Source organism: Gallinula chloropus (assembly GCF_964237585.1).
Source record: "Gallinula chloropus genome assembly, chromosome: 4".
NCBI lineage: Eukaryota > Metazoa > Chordata > Aves > Gruiformes > Rallidae > Gallinula > Gallinula chloropus.
In genome coordinates, this window is record NC_140088.1 from 3,994,933 (window position 1) to 4,016,997 (window position 22,065).

Sequence of the window (22,065 nt, forward strand, 5' to 3'; positions counted from 1 at the left end):
TAGCTTTCCAAGATGAACAAAATGTTCTGCTGTTGTGAAAAGAGGATGTGTTTCTTAACCACTTCATTAAGTATGTACTGTTGAAAGAAGGGGAAGCTGAAAGTCAAAATTTGGCTTGGAAGCAGACTCAGAAAATGCTTTGAGTGTTCAAATAATTACTGCTTTTTATTTGGCAGAGTTTGAAGCTCTAGGGGAAAATTAGTATATAGTGAAATTCATCCAGTCTTTTACATTGCTCAAAGTTAGGGTACTGTTGGTTGCACTGCAAGTAGTTTAATTACACTGCAAGGTCCAGTTCTTTGAATTACTCCAGTGTAACTGGGATGTGTTTCCAGATGTGTTAGAGGAATGTCAGACTAGTGGTGTTTTGGTCTGGAAGAGACAGCTTTCAGTTCTTCAGCTTCATTTATTAGTAAACCTTTAATTCTCTGTGCTTCACAACCCTTACCTGTTAGTCTTGCCTCCAGAATGAATGGTGCTACTCTCCTGCTTTCCAGATGCAAAAATGCAGAGCCAGAAGAGGTGCATGCCAGGGCAGCCAAGGTCTAGCATAGCTTAAGACATAGATGGCATTCTAATACAGCATAGCTACTTTCCCTGTGAAATTTGTGATGGAAAAAGTCTATGCAAAAAGCTTTTAAAGAAGATTCAAAATGCCTCTTTATTTCTTGAAATTGCCTGTCATCAGTGTCCTGTCTGAGAGACCTGTGCTATGTTTGTAACAAATGGTCTCCTTCACTTCTGTGAGTCTAATGAATCCTGGAGCTGCACAGTGGGAGCCTGACAGACTGGAAGTTGCATTAAACAGCTTTGGGTTTTTATTGAAAACATTGTCCTTGGTTCAAAGGGAATGTAATTATTCTGCCCTGGAATGATAGCAGCCTCTCCTTTATTGACAGCACACCATCTGGTTGTGATAAATTACATGGCCTTGGCAAGGCTGCAGCTTTTTGGGAGCAGTGAGTGAGCTGGAGGCTTCATGTCCAGATCAGTTGAAAATACAAAATATATATTGTTTATGGAAATCATATACTTCCCTGTCATTGATCACAAAGCTTTTGCTTCTTTTTATGTCTGCTAGGTCTACCTCTAAATGAGAATTTCAGAAAGCAAGGTAGTGCATGTGGTTTTAAGGCACTAATTCCTGCTCCTTCCATTCCACTGATCTCTGTTGAGAGAGAGCCTGAAGAAGTGGTGATAGAAATCTTGAGTATTTCAGGTGTAATTGGCACCACTTGCTCTACTTCACCACCCAGGGACTGTTACTGTAGGTCTCACCTTGCAGTAAGAGCAGTGCAGGTTATTAAAGGGTTTTCCTCCAGGAGTGGTTGTACTGAAAGTTGTTGGTTGCTGTAGCTTCAGGGAGGTAGGTTCCTGTTCTGAAAACTTGCCAAGTAGTCAGTATCTGTAAGTAGAAGTTCAGAGTGGTGTTAGGTAGTTTGCTAGCTAATTGGGCCCCCTGGCAGCTACCACTTTTCCTTGCTTTCCCAGCCAAAGTATTATTACTTCTTCTAACCTGCCTAATTATATGATACGTTCCGGCTCAGTTCTGAGCTCTGACAAAACCCCCCCTCTGAGCCAGTTGTGATTGTTAAACAGAAATATCCACAAGGGGCTTGGAGGGGAGAGGCAGCTGCAGTCCTGTATCTCAATTATAACTGCACCCTTAGACAGGTTTAAAGGCTTGTGAGTAGAACATACTGAATGGGACTTGCTGTAGTGTCTGATTTGAGCGTTGGCTGGTTTCTTCTTCCAGTTTTTATTTTGGAGTACAGTTGTAAATTCTGCCACTTATTACTGCTTTTGCTGTAGAAATTGCTTCATTTGTTGGTTTTATCTGGTTTTAAAAAGCAATCACAAGGACACTGTGACGCAGCCTTATTCTTGCCAAGTTCTTTTGATACCTTTTGTGAGGTTAATTGCTGCAGAGGGAGGTGTCATCAGCTAGCTCTGCAAAGCATTTTAGCCTTGCTTACTTGGGCAGATGTAGCAGTAATACCAGTCATTACTAGTTCTTACTTTCTTACCCCTTCTATTTTTAGAGCTGGAGTCCTTGCAGTTATATTTGCACAGTGTGGCATGAATAACATTTATCTTAGATTTAGATGTAAAGAGAAAACACTTTGAACCTGGCTTTGCTATGCTTGTTATTTCTGTGGCTAGGCAGTTTGGACATTCATGTGGGGATTGGCCACGGGTTAAAATAACTCCCAAGCCAGTTGAGCTGTAACTAAAATTCAGTCAAGCATTTTTATGTATAATGAGCAAAGTGCCCTGGTAAGTTTGACTCACTCTTTGCCTGCCAGGGTACATAAAAAGTGGATGTATATTATTCTCAGGTTTTTTAGCTTGAGCCTTCCTCTTTTGCAAGCAAAATAACCTCAGCAGCTTCAAGCCATTGAGGCTTGAGCCTCGTATCTAGTGTGTGCAGCATGTTAATGAGCAAAAATTGCAACAGACTCGTTATTACTAGTCTGATAGACTTCAAATTTCATTCTCTCTTGTGGGAGGCAGAGGAAAGTACACAGTTGAACTGAATTAATGTGGGTAATTTCAGCTGTTTTCTGCATCTAGTAAATGATAACTTTTTGATAAATTCAGAATTTATCAAAGAGGGAAAGGCTTTCTCTACACTGAAACTGTAAGGGTGGTCAGACCTTGGAACAGGCTGCTCACTGAGGTTGTGGAGTCTCCATCTGCAAACACAGTCAAAACCCAACTAGGTGCAGTTCTGGGCAACCTGCTCTAGCCAGACCATGCTTGAGCTGACTGATCTCAAGACAGGCCTTCCAACCTAAAGGGTTTGATGAAAAGTGGAAGTGTTACCTTCCACAGCAGTAATACCCTATTTTCAGCATCTTGGGATGCTGTATATTTTTACACAGAGAATAATAAACCTGTAGAGCTTCTTTTACATTCCACAAATGCCTTTTCCAGTGCCGTTGGACCACAGAGAATGGTGCAGAGTGTATGTTTCTGGAGTCACTGTCCATGTGAGATTCATCCTAGAATGACCTCATTGCACTGACACTTCTTAATTATATCAATTCCTTCTGCTTCACAGCTGATTTATGATTTTTTTGCTTCTGTGTGTTTCCAACCTCTGGTGAGGAAAGCTATCTTGTGCTCTGATGGGATTCCTTCTGATGGTCTGTGCCAAGTCAATACAATGAGGACGTGGCAGTAGCTGTCCTACTAGGTCTGGACTGGCAAGGATAATTCTAGCACCTCACTTCTTGTACAGACCATAGGTGTATTGGGTATTCCAAGATCTGTACAGAACTCTGGAGCTGTTCAACAAAGCATTGGAAACCTCTGTCTGCAGTAGAATGATGCTGATATCTAGAACACCTATGTTAGACTTAAACTATGTGCTAATTGATACGCAGGCGGTATTCAAGGGGATGTTCATAGCTTACGAAGTAGAGTGTTTTGTGCCATGTAAGTCTGTCCCTGTCTCAGCAGTTCTGAAGTAGCTGTTTAGTTATTGTCTTTCAAATCAACCCATTGGCTAGATAGGCGTTTTGTATCTGCCTTGGCCAATTATGTCTTCAAGATACCATTCTCTAAATTCAGTCAGCATGAAGCACTGACATACCAAGGTAGGTCCATTAAAGGTGTTTCCCCTAGTAAAAAAACTTCTCTACATCAGGTTCCAGTTTTCATTCCTACTATAGTTACATGCCTTCTCTCTCCTCCCTTCTGTGAGGATTACTTCTCTGGCAATCTTCCTACAGAGGAATGACTGACAGCTTTTAGTAGTAGTGTCTTTCTTCACAATGATGTTTGACATTCACCCAAAGTGATCTTCTTGCACTTTTAGCTTAAGCTTGTATTCTTCAGGGTTGAAACTTCACAATGGAGAGTGATCAAGTCTTGTCCAAGACCCTCTGAAATCCCTCCAGGGACTATTGGGATTGGTTACAGAAGATTCTTCTCTAGGAGTAGTCTGCTAAAATATTCAGGGTGCATTATAGTCTGAGTGAACTTAAAAATGTCTTTTCTGACATCTGCAGGTTATTCATCTCATGTTTAAGTCACAGCTTCATCAAAATCTCTGCCACTAGTACAATATTTGTTAGTGATGCTACATTTGATAAGATAGTCCCTCACTCACATATGTTTTGAAGACTTGGACCTGCTGTTGGCTAATAGTAATGACAGGGTGTGCTTGGAGTCTTCTGTACTGTGGATTTGTAGTGGTACCCTTCTTAAGAGATATAAGTACTAGATGTGTTGTTCTCATGCACAGTCACCTTCCTCTGACTCCTTAATAGGTTATCAAACTCTCCAGTTGAGAACTCGTGAAGGGCACTTGTAAGGCTGAACATTACCCTGTTTCAGTGATGCTGGGGAAGATGTAGGTTGCTATACAGCTGTGCTACAAAGGCAGCAAGTATAAAAATTGAATACCCATGATGTATGTGCACCCAGAAGATCAAACATACGTGCAGACAAAATAATCTAAGAATTAAGTGGGTTTACTACTTGTAAACACACGGTTGTTGCTCTGGACTGAACTCTGGTATATCAGAGACCTCCTGCTGCTGCCTTCATGGAGAGGAGTTGTAGGGCAGTTTGTATATGCTTTTAACCAAGAGGCACCTAGTTCAGCTGTCTGTAGACATGGGTAAGGGCTGGTGGTAGGCAGCCCTGAAGTTCTGAATTGCTTGGCTGGTATGTTTGCAAATACTGATGTGGCACATGGCAGCTCAGTGACAATGTAAGGCTGGGCATCTGCCAGTGTGTTACCTTTCTGCTCCCAGAGCTCTGCTGTTAGCCACTGCTGCTTTGTGGTAGCTGGTTTGCTCTGTACAAAAATGGCACTGAATCTAGTCTAACAATACCATTTGTAATCTCACTTTAGTGACTAAGGAATAATAATTTCTAAGTCTCAGCATTTATAAAGATGTATAATGGACTTTACTCATTATGTATTTGCAGCTGTTGCTAAATGTCTAGTTTATGCTGATTTTAGGAGCCAGCATTGGGCAGAGTCGAGGCAGGATGGTCCATTAACCCATCTCTTTTATTTTTTCCTGTGGCTGTGGCATCAGTAGCATTATACTAGTTTAGCCTCTATCTCTTTAAAGCTTGAGGTCTCAAGATCCTATAAAAGGGATTTTGCTGTAGAAAAGCTGTCTCCTGTAGTTTGGTAAACACTGGCTCAGTTTAAATCAGTTGGATTTAATACTGCTTTTACTAACTCTTTAAAATGTTTATTCACAATGGTCTCCTTTACATGTGTATCTTATTTCAAAGTCTCAGTGCTTACATAATGAAGCCTGCCTTTTGAGGTAAAAGATAACTAATCAAGTAATTATAATACTGTCAAGGCTGTGCATGGGTGAGTGGCCATTTTAGCTGATTTTATTACTGTGTTATTTTGTAATGTCTTTGTGTGTTGTGGTTTAACCCTTCTGGCACACAGGCATTTGCTTGCTCTCCCCCAGCGGACTCAGGGAGAGAATGGAAAAGAAACAAAACCCACCACAACAACAAAAAGCAAGTCAACCAAATCCATGGGTTGAGACAAAGACTTTTTGATATGACAGAAAAAAGATGATGGTAATAATAAGAACAATAAAAGAATATACAGAATGAGGAGAATGGCACAACTTCTCATTTCTCACCACCCAGAGATGATGCTCAACTAGTTCCTGAGCTGCCACCCCCCTAGTTATATATGGAGTATGATGTTACATGGTATAGAATATCCCTTTGGTCATTTTGGGTCAATTGACCCAATAGTTTCCAACCTAAGTATTCTATGATTACAGACTTGACCAAAGTTCTTTTAAAACCCCTTAGGATATTGTAAATGTTAGTACTTTTAATAGATCACATCTTTCCAGTCACATCGAGTGACATCATCTTTTCATGGTGAGAGCTGCATCTCTTTATGATGAACTTCATGGTGTGAAGAGGCTGCCTTGGAGTTACCTAATTAGAGCAGAGTGTTGGAAACAAAACCAGGAAGTGCAAATACAGAAATATTCCTCTGGGCTTTGTGTCATGCCAAAGGCTTCAATCTTACCAGCATATATAAACTCAAGGAGTGCGCAGCCTGTGCACCCAGCTGGTTTTAAGCTTGTTTTAGACTCATAACATCACATGAAAGCCCCATCAACCTGGTCTTGAACACTGCCAGGGAGAGGGCAGCCACAGCTTCTCTAGGCAGCCTGTGCCAGGGCCTCACCACTCTCACAGTGAAGAATTTCTTCCTCATATCCAATCAAAGTCTACCTTCCTTCAGCTTAAGGCCATTCTCCCTTGTTCTGTCGCTACAATCACTGATAAATTATCCCTCTTCATCTCTCCTGTAAGGCCTGCTAGAAAATGGAAGGCTGCTATAGGGTCTCCCCAAAGCCTTCTCTTCTCCAGGCTGAACAAGCTCAACTTGTTCAGCCTGTGTTCATAGGAGAGGTGCTCCAGCTCTCTGGTCAGAACTCAGAACTTGAACTTTTCAGCATGATAGCAAGTGCAATGATGGAGCATTAGCATACATTCTGTGCTTCTCTGAGACCTTTCAGTGCCAAGAACATCAGCCATATTTTTTCTTTTCTCTTTTTTCCATTCCTGAGTCTCTGTGGCTTCACCACTGCCAATTTTTTAAAACCAATGGAACTGTTTTCCTCTCCCCTGTAAAGCACTGAGCACTTTCACCATCACCTCTGCAGTGGCTCTATAGTCAGTACCCATGTTATCCAGGCAAATCCTGGATAAAAAAGACAGGGATCTCCTGGAGAGAGTCCAGAGGAGGCTACAGAGATGATGAAGGGCCTGGAGCATCTCCCCTGTGAGGAAAGGCTGAGTGAGCTGGGGCTGTTCAGCCTGGAGAAAAGAAGACTAAGGGGGGACCTTATTAATGTTTATCAATATCTGAAGTATGGGATGCAGGGGGAATGGGCAGCCCCTTTTCAGTGTCTGTGGGGACAGGACAAGGGGCAATGGCTGCAAGTTGGAGCACAGGGAGTTCCACACCAACATGGGGAAGAACTTTTCCCCAGTGAGGGTGAGGGAGCCCTGGGACAGGCTGCCCAGGGGGTGTGGAGTCTCCTTCTCTGGAGAGATTCCAGCCCCGTCTGGACGCCGCCCTGTGCAATATGAGCTGGGGAGCTGCTTTGGCAGGGGGGTTGGACCCCAGGAGCTCTCCAGGTCCCTTCCAACCCCTGGGATTCTATGAAATCCCCTCCATGCAGTCTTGTTAAAAAGCCATAGGCACGGGGTTAACTCCGAGTGGTCGTGAGCCAAGCCCTTCACTGCTTCTCCTAAAATAAATCGTTGCTAATGCTGCTGCCATATGGCCAACGAACATGAGCTCTCAGCAGTCTTTTGATTTCCTCATTCATGCTTTCAAGTGTCCTGGCTCTTGAACTGGGTTTCTCCTCCCATGTTATGTGCAGTTTCATCTCCGGAGCGGTGAGCTTGGGCAGCACGCAAGTGCGGCGGTGGCATAAATAACTGGAGTCAGCTGTCCAGTTAGCGGTTCCTTAGCGTCTCCTGGGTGAATTGAACACGGCTCTACCGTCAGGCCGGGTAGGGGTGTTGGGTGGGGAGCGCATCCTGAAACAGGTCGCTGCTGCACAGGGGGGGTGTGGACCAGCCCTGGGTACCGCCGAGGGCAGTGCCGCGGGACTCCCTCTGTGCAGCAGTGGCCCCTAGTGGAAGATGCTCGGTCCTTCTGGTGACCACACAGGAGTCATAAAGCCTGAAGACTCTTCCCATAATTACTCTTCCCATTCCCAAGCTTGTTTTAAAACTGGATCCAGCCCCCAGAAGCGCTGCTGGAAAACCACAATGAGTCGCTTCTCTTTTGACCAGTTGGCTAGATACTAGCGTTAGAGCTGTTAAACAGTAACATAATAGCACTGAGTTAAGGAATTATTCTCATTACTTAGAAGTAATTAGAACTTCTTGTTGTTTTGGCAGGTTCCCTTGACATTTGCCGGTGTGAGCTGATGCTTCATAGTGTAAAACTAAGGGAATATAGTGTTCTGACCCATACATTTTAATATGTCTCTCTGCAATCTCAGGTTACAGTGTATAATTGAATATAATGCTTTTCCAAGGACCTGTAATGAAAATCTGCAGACAGCATCTGAAGGGGAAGGATGTAAAACTCTTACTGCAAATACTGGCAGTGGTGTAATGCTCACACATCCAAACTTAGAGGAAGCAGATTGGTCCATGTGGAGCCACCTTGTCCCTGGAACTTAAATAATGAGATAGGAAAAGCATTCTGAAAGATAAGAAACCTCTATGTAACGTACAATAAAATTGTACTTGTTAGCTTTTACAGTCTGATCTTTCAGAAGAAAGCAGTGTAAACTTTGCTTTAAACATCCCTCTTGCTTTCTGAGCTGTTGTAAATCACTGGGGGGTTTTTATTATTATTTGTGGTTTGAAAGGATACGTTGTTCTAGGAGGTGACCTCTCGGTTATTGTGTTGGCAAAGGGTGCCTTTGACAGGATTGTGCATGTGAATCTGTCTTGATTCCCTTTTTGCCTTGGGATGTATGTTTGTGTTATGACTCTTCTTTCTGGCAGATGATGCTACAAGCCTTTTAAAATCAGCTCTGGCAGATATTACCATCCCAGGTCCTTAAACATCTATTAAAGCATTTTTAGTGCTCTCCCTGTCTCTCTTAGTGCAATTTTTCCTTAAAAGGTAAAAGTGGGGATATTTAACCAGTGTTAAACTGGAATTTTGATCCATGTTCTAGTGGGTTTTAGTTTAAAACCTCACTCAGTCTAGTTTTAATTTACTTACTATAGCCCTTAAATAGATACTACTTTGTTTCAAATCTGACCCTTGCTTCCAGTCAGATACTCTGAGGTCATACTTGTCTTTTTCTACAACTTGGCAAATGTAAAAAATTTTGCTGCTTGCTTTTTGTTGTTTGTTTTTATTGTGCAAATGTTGTTAGAAGTTGTGCTTGACTTGTGCTTTTCAGGAAAAGCCTTTAAGAGGGAGTTTTCTATATCTGTTATGAAAAAAATGTTCATGGTAGTAAAAGAGTAGTCCTGCTTTTATCCTTTCTCAACAAAGGAATCAGCTGTTCTGGTTTTTTAATTACAAGGCATTTACAAGTATGGTGTCCAGAAATCAACTTGCAATGTTAACATTGCAAAAGATCTTCATAAGCCCTTGGGAGGCAACTTAGCTTCTGAAAGCTTAGCAGAGAATCTGTTAAATCAGCAGAAGAATATTGAATTCCTGATTGAGATTTTTAAAATGCCTGTTTCCAAAACAGAGTATGCTGAATTATGTCTTCCACTGAAACAGCCAACCAAAAGACAGAAATGTAGGAATAATAAACAGAGGAGAAGTATAAGCCTTTGCAAAAACAAGGGGGTTTTAATGTGGAAAAATTTACAAGCTTGGTTATATTATAGCATCATTCTGACATGAAGAAACAAACTTCTAGAGAATGATATATGTAACCAAGTTGTCATCATCAGTTTACTTTGATTTAAACAATTTAAATGTCCAAAAATACAGCTTTTTGAAGTAGAAGTTATTTATTTTCTTCTGTTTGGCCCACTGATGGCAAGGTATACAGAGAAAAAGCTCTATCTGTGCTAATGAAATAACACTTTATCTTCACTGTCATTGATGCTGGTGCTCTCAGGAAAGCAACCATGAAATGTTGCATCCCAGGCCATATTCCTTCTGGGTGGGATAGTTTTAGCCACCTTATTGTCTGTTTGGTGAGTGGGATGCAATGGCATCACTTTGTTCTCTGTGCCTTCATCATGAACTGTGTTGGTTGGGGGTTTTGAGCTCTCTTTTTTTGTCCCCTCCCCTCCTGTTTTCATTGATGGTTGGCTCTTAATGACTAAGATTTTTACCAGACATATATGTTAGTTTGCATAGTCAAAGATATCCATAAACTTGGATTGTTTGTTAGCTGTGTCATTCAGGAGTGACGGTGGATGCTACAGAACATACCCCTTCCACAAGGTCTTTTTATTCCACAACAGAATGTGGAGGTTTAGTTGTTACTTAAGTAACTAGCATCAGTCAGTAAACGTTGCTGCTCAGGTTGTAAAAAGCCTTTCAGCATTATTTCATGAAAAAGTAGGTTGAGATCTGCTTTTACATATATACATGCATGTATGTGTGCACACAGAGCTACCATAATCCACACAAGCACCTAGTTGACCCAGTACTTTCCTTTAGCTAGCTTGATTTTTATTGGGGGTTTTTTTGTAGACCAAAAAATTTGCTTGTTTAGTCTTGGGAAAGAATTTGTAACAAAGAGGGGAAAGGTTTATTATATTCCCTAGATTGTGGCTGTCAGGAGGGTGAGAGGACAAGAAACCTGCCCAGGTGAGCAGTCCTACAACATTGCTAGTCCTCCTAGCAAAGTATTCCTGCTGAGGTCATGCTAACATCAATAAAGCTGTGGTATTTGTCAAGGTAAACTTATTGTTGGATAAATTCCTTCCTTGCCTGAAACAAATGACACTGAGAGAAGAAATAATTCTGTCACGAGTGAAGGATGGCACGTCTGTCAGCAGGTGACATCGTGCTTCTCACTTCCAACATCTCTGCACTGCCAAGCATGGAATTGCTTGGTTTAGCCTTGTTGTCCATGTTGACAACAAACAAACAGAAAAGGGTTAAATTAAGACTGCAAGTTTAACGTGTCAGCTACAATCTTAGTTAATGAAAGAATATATGGTAACTTCGTCATAGATATCTAATGTGAACTGGTATTTGCTGGCCAATAAGATCTGTACTGTAGCTTGTGCAGGCAGTTAACAGTTTCACTGCCCAAAAACCCTGTTTAAAGATGTGCCCTACTGTGATGTTTTGAAGCCTTTTTATATAAAGACTTAATTAAAATTGAAAGCATCCAGTTTCCTTTGTATTGCATCAAGTATCTTTGGTTTAGATCCAGATGACAGTGATCCCTAGTGTGACAAGCAGATGAAATCCTGCTTGTGTTGTGTTGCCCATCTGAAGTTGGTTTGCCCCTCGAGTTCAGTGTCAGTCGGTAGTCAGTGTACAATGCAACATGCCTTTTATTTCTCAAGAAGCCTTGCTGATGAAGTGCTGCATTGTTTAGAAGGACAGATCTGTGATTGCTCTCCAATTACTGCCTAGAGATCACAGGAAGGGGGAAAAACAAACGCATCCTGGTTGAACTAAATTTTCTTTGAGTCTAATACCGTCTATGATTGCTTATTCATCAGCCTTAACAGATGACAGGAATGTCATAAATATTAGATCTTTGTGGCAGAGTCACTTCCACAAATTCTAGGGCTGCTTTGTAGCGTGGTTTGGGGTTTTTTTTTTAATGGGGAATAGAGAAGTTGCACAGATCTCAGCTCAAAGAAGTGTCTGGCTTTCTATTTTATTTTTCCAATGACTGAGTTCATCCTGGTCTTGCAGAAGTTTGTAGTCGCTGTGTATTTATTAAACTGATTTTTGCAAGGAAAGCTTGTCTGAGAATCTTTGCAGTATTTGGCCTGCTAGTTTAAGCATGAACTTCTGCAGCTACATACAGGTGAGTTTTTCTTTATGTGCCTCATTCATAAAGCTGTTGCAAGAGGAGTTCAGATTTGGGGTGGTGGAATCACAGCCCCTTTTTATCCTACAGATAATGATGGTAGACATCAACTTGACTTTTGCTTCAAGAAGAAATTGGCTTAAATGTTTCCTAGATGATGTTTTCACTATAACTTCTGTCTTTCTGAGCAATGTGACCTGTAAAGCAGAGGCCTTCACAGTTGATGAAGTTTTTTGTTTGCTTTGTTTCTTTGGTTTTCTTCTCTGTGGGAATCTGCCCTGGCAGAGATACTAATTTACTTCCCACTAGGGTTGTGGGGAATATGCATGTCATGTGCCTTTAGATTCATAATGGAGTGATTTTTCTAGCATGTCCAAATATTTTGGGGGGGGAGGGGGGAAGAGGTGCTAGTTGCATTTTTTTGGAGACTATTGCTTGCCTTAGACATTTGTAAGACAATGCACAATATGGTAACATGCCAGGAAAAAAAAAGAAATACTCTCAAGCAGCACAAATCTAGAAACACCTTTTTTTGAGGCTTGTTTAGAAGGGGGCAAAAGTTTGCCCTTCATATTGAAACGTACGTGCTAAGTATTGGAAGAATGGTAAAAATACTTTATGGTCAGTCAGCCAGTTTGTACTGTAGTGGTTCAGCTGGGGGTACAGAACCCTTCTGCTGTAGAAACTCCCCAGCCTGACTTGTCCATTAAGTCTAGAGTTAGGTTGCTTGTGCTTTATAAATGCAGATGCATAGATCTGTCATTCTTGGCCATGTAGAGAACAGCCATGGTGTTATGGGCAACACAGAGGTTTGAGAGGAGCTCTGAGTGACTTCCTCAGCAAAGCTGCTGCTGATGTGGGAGTTCATGCTTGGTTATTATAAGGTGGTTATATAAGGGGGGACCTTATTAATGTCCAGAGGAGGCTACAGAGATGATGAAGGGCCTGGAGCATCTCCCCTGTGAGGAAAGGCTGAGTGAGCTGGGACTGTTCAGCCTGGAGAAGAGAAGACTAAGGGGGGACCTTATTAATGTTTATCAATATCTGAAGTATGGGATGCAGGGGGAATGGGCAGCCCCTTTTCAGTGTCTGTGGGGACAGGACAAGGGGCAATGGCTGCAAGTTGGAGCACAGGGAGTTCCACACCAACATGAGGAAGAACTTTTCCCCAGTGAGGGTGAGGGAGCCCTGGGACAGGCTGCCCAGGGGGTGTGGAGTCTCCTTCTCTGGAGAGATTCCAGCCCCGTCTGGACGCCGCCCTGTGCAATATGAGCTGGGGAGCTGCTTTGGCAGGGGGGTTGGACCCCAGGAGCTCTCCAGGTCCCTTCCAACCCTTGGGATTCTATTAGCACCTGGGGTGGGAGGGCAGCACTTAAGGTGTCCAGTCAAACAGATGTCAGGATGTGAACACGCAGTGCCAGTTTAAAGTGACTGCCTGTCTGTCATCTTGGACTGGTACAAGGTTATATCAAGTAAAAGCATGTTCCTCTTCTCAAACTGTCAGCTATAAATATTCAGCTGATCCAAGCAGAGGCAATTGTTGCATTTCTTTTTGCTATTCTCTTTTTTTCTGTCTGTCTGTCTTCTCTGCTGAGTCCACAGCTACAGCTCTGAGTTGAGTGTGGGAGAGGGTAAAGGGAGAGTACTTCTCCCTTTAGGTGACATCTGACCTTCACTTCTGATACAGTGGTAGCATCTTCTTCAGGGGATATACCTAAGCTTTAGACTAACTGATGCCCCCCCAGCTGCTACCAACTAGGGAGTGTTTTACTAAATTGGCAAAGCAGTCTTGTTGTGACTGCAGTAAATTTGCAAAAGGGTATAAAAGCAAAGGAGAAGTTATTAGTTAATCCTCTAATTCCAGTGTAGGTCTGTCAGTAGCTGGTTTAAGCTATTTACAGGACCCACAGGGGACTTCAGATCAGTTGCTGTGATAAGGGGTTCTAGTTTTCTAGCCTTTTGAAGAACTCAGTTCCAGTAATCCTCCCTTTCTTCCCCCTTTTCCTTCCCTCCCTGAAGGTCATCACATTCCAGTTTCCTAGATGAAAGGATGTTACCAGAAACCTTGCATAACTCCTATGCAAGAACAATTGCAGGGTGGTGTCTGAGCCAGCTTTTTTTGCCTGGTCTTAGAAATGAAGCTGCATGCTGCCCTGAAAACCAGCTGCTGGGGGATTGCTGCAGTCCTGGCAGTCTTTTTAGGCCCTCACTCCATCAGATGTGGACAGAACATCAGAGCTTCGGGAGATGTTTGAGCTGGGAAGGGATTTTGAGGTCCTGTCTGAATGGTCAAACACTGTTTGTGGGTACAAGTTGGGATTAGAAGCAGTACCTTGTCACTGCTGTCTCCAGGCACTGCTCTGTTTCCCTTTGTGGTCCCAGAAAACATGGTAAAACTTTAGTAACAGTGAACATAGTGTGTACCAGCAGGGCTGAACAATTGCTAACAGAGCAGAACTCTGGGTGTGTGCTGCTTGTATTGGAAACCCTATCCAACTGGCATGTGGCATCACTCTTTAAGTGCAGGATTTTATCATGAAATAGGAGACCAGTTATGTTGATGTGCGGAGAGTAGTTGCACAGGATGCAGAGAGAATGGAAAGCAGAGGACAAGGAACCTGTGTCCAGTTCTGGGCTCCCTGGGATCAAACAGACAGGGATCTCCTGGAGAGAGTCCAGAGGAGGCTACAGAGATGCTGAAGGGCCTGGAGCATCTGCCCTATGAGGAAAGGCTGAGTGAGCTGGGGCTGTTCAGCCTGGAGAAAAGAAGACTAAGGGGGGACCTTATTAATGTTTATCAATATCTGAAGTATGGGATGCAGGGGGAATGGGCAGCCCCTTTTCAGTTTTCAAGTTCCTGATATTGTTGTGGCTGTGGTGACCGGTGATGGCTCTGGAGCAAAGTAAAAGCTGACAGCCTTGCCAGACCCACAAATCTGAAGAAGGCAAGTGTCTTCCAAACCTGCCTGTTGCTGTTGTACATGATTATGTCTCTGTAAAGAACTGAAAGACTTGTGCAGGAAGCTTGTTTACATCTCAAAGCACTCTGCAGTCCGTAAGGACAAATCTAGAATCAATCATAAACTCCTTTCAAGGGGAAGAGTTTAAGGAAGACTGTGAGGCTGTTGCCAACTACAAATTAAGGTTGCTCTTTAATCTTTAGCCAGGAAGGCACCCAACAACTTGGAGAAGGGTGTGAATGTGTGGAGGGGAAATCCATAAAGGTGCTGAAGTTCATTCTGCTTGAAGCACTGTAAATTCTGTGTTTTATGAGAGCATGAAGAGATCGTGTGTGTTTGGGAGAAGCTGCATGGGAGAGGGGCTGATCTCAGCAGTTGTATCCAGCTGTGTACGTTACATTACTACTCCTCCTCTCACACAGAGGTACATTACTACTACTCCTCTCACAGTGGTGAAACCTCATGTAGTCTGATGGGGCTGTACATCACTGACTTAAAATGTCATCAGAAGTTGTGTGTTTGTGTATAGGACACAGGTGGATGCAGCTTTCTCAGAAGTAGCTTTTTTCTGCATGTAGATGCTCTGGACACTTGTGGTCTCACAGAAGTGCAAGTGGTGGCATTTGACCCACTGTGTAGTATTTTGCATTAGAATCATAGAATCATAGACTGACATGGGTTGGAAGGGACCCCAAGGATCACAGAGCTCCAACCCCCTGCCACAGGCAGGGACACCAACCTCCAGGCCTGGAGCTACACAAGGCTGCCCAGGGCCCCATCCAACCTGGCCTTGAACACCCCCAGGGATGGGGCATCCACCACCTCTCTGGGCAGCCTGTTCCAGCCCCTCACCACTCTCTCTGGACAAAACTTCTCCCTAATATCTAATCTAAACCTTCCTTCCTTTAGTTTTAATCCATTCCCCCTTGTCCTGCCATTGTCTACCCTTTTAAAAAGCTGATTCCCCTCCTGTTCCTCTGCTCCCTTCAGGTACTGGCAGGCTGCAATGAGGTCCCCCTGCAGCCTTAGGCCTGTTTCTTTTTATTTTGTTGACATTTTTATTTGTTGAAACAAATCTAGGGTATTTAAAATAACCAAATAATTGGTCTGAAAGCATAGAAGAAAGCACAGTCACTGCTAGAGGATCTGAAGTGAGACAATTAAAAAATAAAGTTTCTCAAGCACAAGATGCCTTTGTGTTTTACTGAAATCTTACTGCTTTTGGGGGAAGAAGAAATAAGCTTCTGCAGAAACTCTGGGGGAGAAAGGATTAAGAAATAATGCTGTTAATGGAGAAGAGGAGAAGTTTTAAATGGCAGCGAATGCTGTTAAAAAATACCAGCTCCTACCCACTAATGATAGGCCCAGTTTTGCAAACTTAACAGGTTTCATCCTTTTTTTTTCTCAGGCTCTGCCTTTGATGGGATTTTGCCTTTGATTGCATGATTGTGGGTGGAATGTCTGATAGTCTTGGCTACAAAAAAATATGTAGGTTCTTAAAATTACATTTGTTCTGGCCTAGAGCAGAGCTATGTGGGTGTTGGATGTTTCTTTGAGACCCAGCCTTCCTCCTGGCTAATCACCTTCTGTTATCTACAACTTTAAAGGGAGATGATGAGTATCTAGCAGCCGACTTGGCTGTGTGGCACACACAGATGGGCGCTGCTGTAGATGTGATGCCTGGGTGTGTGAATCACCCATCTGGTGACAGCAGTGTTTGCATCATCAATTATCCAGAAATAGCCTCCGTGGACCAGAGACAAGTAATTATAGATGTGTAGTAGAGTGTCATCGATGGCAGAGTGCTTAATCTCTTAAGCATATTAGAGTACTAACTGATGAGAAATACATTAGCACCTGCCTAGGTGAGGTGATGTGGATCCTTCCCTGGGCAAGACAGAAACATCATGCGCTGTGCTGGGTTGGGATTTAACTGATAAATGGTTTGTCCTGTGCACATCTGAATAGCTGGAGTATTTCAATTATCCTAGCAGCCTAATGTCCTGTGTACTAATTTTGACAAGAGTAAAAAGGGGGGGAAAAAAAACCCCAAATCCCTCCAGAACTGGCTGGGCACGTGATAAATTGGCAGCGGGTGCTTAGGTGAAGTGAGCTGGCTTATGGAAGTAATCGGTTTAATTTAAACCCAGCTCATTTTAACTGGAAAAGGTTAGGGAGCAGCCACATGATCGGTTCAGCAAGCAGATCTAAGGAGGAGAGGCATAATACCCATACAAGCAGGGTAAAACATGGTGAACACATCTCAATTAGACAGAGTGTAAGCAAACTTTGTATCAAGATGCAGTTACCAGTGAATTTTGAGCAAATCTTTAGTCTTGTTTAAAAGCATTGTTCTGGCAGGTACCTCTTGGTTAAAAACCTGGTATGGAAAAACTAGGGAATGCTAGGACTTGATGGTTGTGCCTCTCTTAGTCCATTCAGCTACAGCCTTGACAGAAAATGAGTGCTTCATCTGGATTACATGAGGGACAAGAAACTGCAAACTCTAGTTTGTGTTTAATTTTAACATCTTAACGTAGGCACAAGCAGTATATTCATAGTTTGTGCTACAGCTAGAGGTCTTGTGTTGCAGTTAGTCTGTGTCTTAGGACTATTGTATTCACAATATTATCTTAATTATTATATAATAATTAAGATAATAATATTATTATTATCTTAATTTCTTTTCTAGGGAAAGCACGTGTGCAGCAGCTAGCAGAGAACACAAGATACTTCAGGAGACGACTGAAAGAGATGGGCTTTATCATCTATGGAAATGAAGATTCCCCTGTTGTGCCTCTGATGCTGTACATGCCAGCAAAAATTGGGTAGGTTTACCAGGGTAACATATCATCCATCTTCTTTAAAACTAGGATGGTGCAAGAATATTAAGACTTTTCTAAAGATAAGAAAATACTGGTCTGATTTTTGCTTTTATGATGATTGAGATGTGATTCTCCCCTCTGTACTCTACTCTTGTGAGACCCCACCTGGAGCATTGCATCCAGCTCTGGGGTTCCCAACATAAGAAGGACATGGACCTGTTGAAGCAAGTCTGGAGGAGGGCCACAAAGATGATCAAGGGGCTGGAGCACCTCTGCTATGAAGAAAAGCTGAGACAGCTTGGCTTGTTCAGCCTGGAGAATAGAAGGCTCTAGGGACACCTTATTGCAGCCTTCCAGTATGTAAAGGGGCCCTACAGGAAATTTGGAGAGAGACTGTTTACAAAGGCAGGTAGTGACAGGATAAGGGTTTAAACTGAGAGGGAGTAGATTTAGATCAGATAGGAGGAAGAAATTCTTTCCTGTGAGGGTGGTGAGGCCCTGGCACAGGTGGCCCAGAGAAGCTGTGGCTGCCCCTGAATGGAAATTTACATTAAAAGTCACTAGAGGAATCATTCATCCAGGTCCTGGAGCAGAAGCAGCCAATATTTCCACAGATGAACTCTGAAAATAATAAAAAAAGAAAAAGCAGGGGTGGGGGGGGACACAACAACCTGTTTTTGATGAATCATAAGTTTTTATAAGAAGTCTGGTTTTAATAACTGAGATACTGTTATTGTAAGTACTAACAGGACTGTAGCACATAGCTTTATAACTGCCTATGGACTTCTGGGCTACTGTGTGGATAATTAAGGCTAAAATTCTGCAACAGAATAGAATATGTACATTAAAAACTTTTGAAACGTAAAGAAAAGCCAGATTTCATGGACAGCTTGGCTTTGATAGCAGCTTGTCCATGTATAAGAGTGCTCAACCAACACTTTCTAATTTAGCAAGCATAGCTTCATTTTAAGCCATACTGAGCATCTCCAGTGCTCTTCTAGCTCAGTTAGGCTTCAGTCTGGCTAAGCCCTGTGAGGGAGAAAACATCTTCTGGCACTCTGCATGAAGCTACAGTCCTCCTCCACCCTTCTCTGTGTAACCACATTTAAAAGCCCTATAACCTCTATGGGTGCTGTAGAGTCTGCAGTGTGCACCATCCAGCACAGAGCTGTACTGTTCCTACCACCCAGCTGCTCTGCTGGGCAGTACAATCCCTTCCCTGGGAATGTTCTTTCACTGAGCAGTTGGGCCAGTAGCTTAGTGAAAAACAAGAGTACAGAGCTCTGATGGGAGCTGGCCCTTAGGACTGCATCAGGTCTACTTCACCCTTTCTTTGTCTCTTGTAGTCTGGTTTTAAAACAGTTGGAGTACTAAATGGATGCAAAATGAAGTGTATCAGGATGCACCTATTTATGAGGAAAACAGTTGTAATAGAAGTAAAAGGCAATAAATTTAAGAGCCTAGTAAAAGGATGTTACCTTTTATACATCTTTGTGAGTCTCTTTAAGTTCATTTCAGTTTAAGGCAAGGTCAGTTCAGAAAGGATTAACCATTTTCTGTGGCCTGTAGAAACACCCACAGTAGTACTGCCAGTACAGAAATGATCTAAATCTTAGGGCCTCTAGTGCATAAGTCACAGCCACTGATTTCTTTAATCCCCCTAAGAATTTGCTGCTTTGAAGATACTGTGTGACAGCTGTATGACAGTTTTGCACCTACCTGAAAAATACCTGGTGTCACATTAGATGATCTGAATTTACTGTGGCAGTTCAGTGGTGCTAGTGATGGGTGCTTAAAAGTGGCACGTTCTGTGGCACCATGATGCACTTTACATTGGTGAAAACAAACCATCTTCAAACTGCAGAAGCCTCTCCTCTGGGGGAGTGTAGCGTGGGGTATTCCTTCTATAGTCCAACCTCTGAGCAAAAATATGTTTTCTAACGGGGGGTTTACAAGCCTTGGTTACAATTCCATTTAGAAGCAGCTGCCTCTGCCATGTATAATCTTTCAGCTTCCTTAGAACTTCAAACAGTGAAACTTCTTGAGCAGGACCACCTTGGCTTTGAATTAAATAAAGGCTTGTGGAACAGCTCAAAAAGAAAGAACTGGAAGCTCCAAAGCCTCACAGGCTTGCCTTCCACAGAGCTGCTGCTTTGCCTCCACTGGGATGACTGTGACAAGCTTTCCTGTGTCTCTGGCAGTGCGTTTGGGCGTGAGATGCTGAAGAGGAACATTGGTGTTGTGGTTGTGGGCTTCCCTGCCACCCCCATCATCGAGTCCAGAGCCAGATTCTGTTTGTCTGCAGCTCATACCAAAGAGATGCTTGATACGGTAAGTGTCTCCTCTTGTCTTCATTTTGCTCCTGCTTTCTGTAAACACATCCAGGCATTCTCTAGTCTTTGTAGACCGGTTCAATGTTTGGTACACAAACCAGTGGAACCCAATGTTCAAAGCCTTGTGCAGTAGAGCAAGCAACAATGGCTGTCTAGAGTAAGTCTCAGGGGCTTTTCTTTCCCTATATTAATTGATGTGAGAGGCAGTCTGATTCCGTTGAGGAAGTGTTTTTTCCTCTCTTAAGAGGCTCTACCATCCACCACCTCTTTTAAAAGGAAAAAATCCTGCTGCTTCTGACCCTCAATGCAGAAGGTAAGGGGAAAAAAAGGCCAGAGAACCTCTCATCTATATTCTTCTCAAAAGCAACTGCAAACCTCAGCACTTGATTACTAGTGAGGATTTTTATTCCAGAGATTACTATAACAGTTTTTGTGTACATTTTGCTGTGTTGACTACATCAATTTTTGAGTTGTTGATGGACACATACCTGGGCTTTCTCAGTCTCTGTCAAAGTTCTCCATTGTATTTTTTTCCCCACTTTGCTGTTCTGTGACTCAGAACCTAAGCTAGGTTGAGTCACTACCTTGGACTTAAGGGGAGAGTAGGCTCTGTCCTGTTCAGAGGCCTGCTTGAAATGAGCCCCATCCTCCCAAAGACAGGACATGACCAGGACAGCTGGTTGGTCTTTTTTTCCCCACACTGAAGAATGGTCCATTCTGATTACAGGAAACCAAAGGTAATGGGAAGGCTGCAAAGATGAACAAACCAACAAAAACATAAAAATAAGCATCTAAGAGGTGTAGGCAGAGGCAGGTGACCCAGGAAGAATAGAGACACAGTCCTGAGCATGCAGGGATGGGGTTGGGAAAGCTAAAGCTCACCTGGAACTGAGTCTGTCAAAGGACATGAAACACAGCAGGCAATACTTTTACAGGGATATCAGTAGCAAAAGGAACAGAGAAAATGTGTCCCTGCTGCTGAATGACACAGACATCAGGTGACAGATGACAATGAAGAGGCCAGGGTACTCAGTGCCTTTGTCGCCTCCCTCTTTACTGGTAAGACCTGCCTTCAGGAATCCTAGACCCATGACATCAAGGGAGAAACGTGGAGCAGTGAAGACTCCCTGTTGATGTGAAGGAGGAGCAAATAAGGGAACATTTAAACAAACTGGACACACACAAGTCTGTGGGACTTCATGGGCTGCGCCCACAAGTGTTGAGGGAGCTGTCTGTCACTGAAAGGCCACTCCTGATTATCATCCTTGGGGCAGGTTCCTGAGGATTGGAAAAAAGCAAATGTCTCCACTGACTTGAAGAGCAAGAAATGTGATTAGAGGAACTGCAGGTTGAGAAGCCTTGCCTTCATCCTTGGGAGGGGAATCCTTGAAACTATTTTCAAAGATTTTGTGGACAAGAAGGTGATTGGGAGTAATTGTCGTGGAGTTATAAAGGGGAACTTGTGTCCAGATATATGATCAGGTGGTAACTCTTCCATACATCAACAGCAAGTGGGACAGAGAGGTATTTACTAGTGACTTGTCAAAAAAAAAAAAGAAAAAATTCCAAGTTCTCACACTTTACTACCCCAGAACTTTCAATTGAACAGCTGAAAATGGCTCTTTATTTCAGCTTTGTTAAGAAAAATAGCAAGGGAGTGGTCTGTGCAGTTAGGTAATGTATATTCTGTATCATTTAAACACCCTGGCATGTATCTTTGTTGCTGTCCTTGCTGCTTCTGAGTTGTTTCTGCCTTGTAAGTCTGCTCTGACACTCTTCAGAGCAGACTGCTCAAGTAGTTCCATCCCAGCTACTTGCCCTGCTACCCTTACCGTAGTTACCCCAATTCAGTTGTTCCTGTATGGAAGGGCTGCTCCTTCCCTTCCTTCCCCCCACAGCACAGATGTGGCTCAGAGCATGGCAGTAGAACTGACAGGAATGAGACAGTAGGAACTCCTGGCCAGGTGGATGTGGGGGGACGAAGGGAAAGGAGATGAGTGGAAGGGAAGGAAAAGAGAGAAAACTGAAGTCTCTGAAATCATTCTGCTGCAAACTGAGCTACAACTGAAGCCATGCAAACCTGGTGTGCTGCTGGCACTACCTGAGCAATCAAGCAGTCCTGCTGTTGGTTAGGTTCTTGTCCTTGTCTCTTAGTGACTAGCTGGAGTCTGTACCCTTACAAGCTGCTTTTGCAGGGTCTGTGTAAGTACTGTGCTCACTCTTCCAAAACCAATCTGTAACTTTTATTACTCTGCTTTAAAAAGCTCTCTTCCTGTCAGTTCACTTTAAAGTCTTTCTGCTTTCCAGAAAACTCTAAAGGCTCATTTCTAGAGTACCCTTGTAGGTGCTAAATGCTCTAAATGGAGGAAATGCTTGTTTAATATATTAGGGCTTGTCTGCCTAAGAAAATTAATCGAGGACAAAA

At 43.0% G+C, this 22,065-nt stretch overlaps 1 protein-coding gene across 1 annotated transcript in view; it reads left to right on the plus strand.

The window, feature by feature from the left end:
* SPTLC2 (serine palmitoyltransferase long chain base subunit 2) overlaps positions 1 to 22,065 on the plus strand; it is a gene marked incomplete at its 5' end in the record, with an annotated part of 77,992 nt that overhangs the window by 52,387 nt on the left and 3,540 nt on the right. The window contains 2 exons of the mRNA XM_084263976.1: positions 17,175 to 17,310; positions 19,509 to 19,638. Of these exons, the coding sequence (XP_084120102.1) occupies positions 17,175 to 17,310; positions 19,509 to 19,638 (266 nt within the window). The remainder of the gene's footprint in view (positions 1 to 17,174; positions 17,311 to 19,508; positions 19,639 to 22,065) is intronic.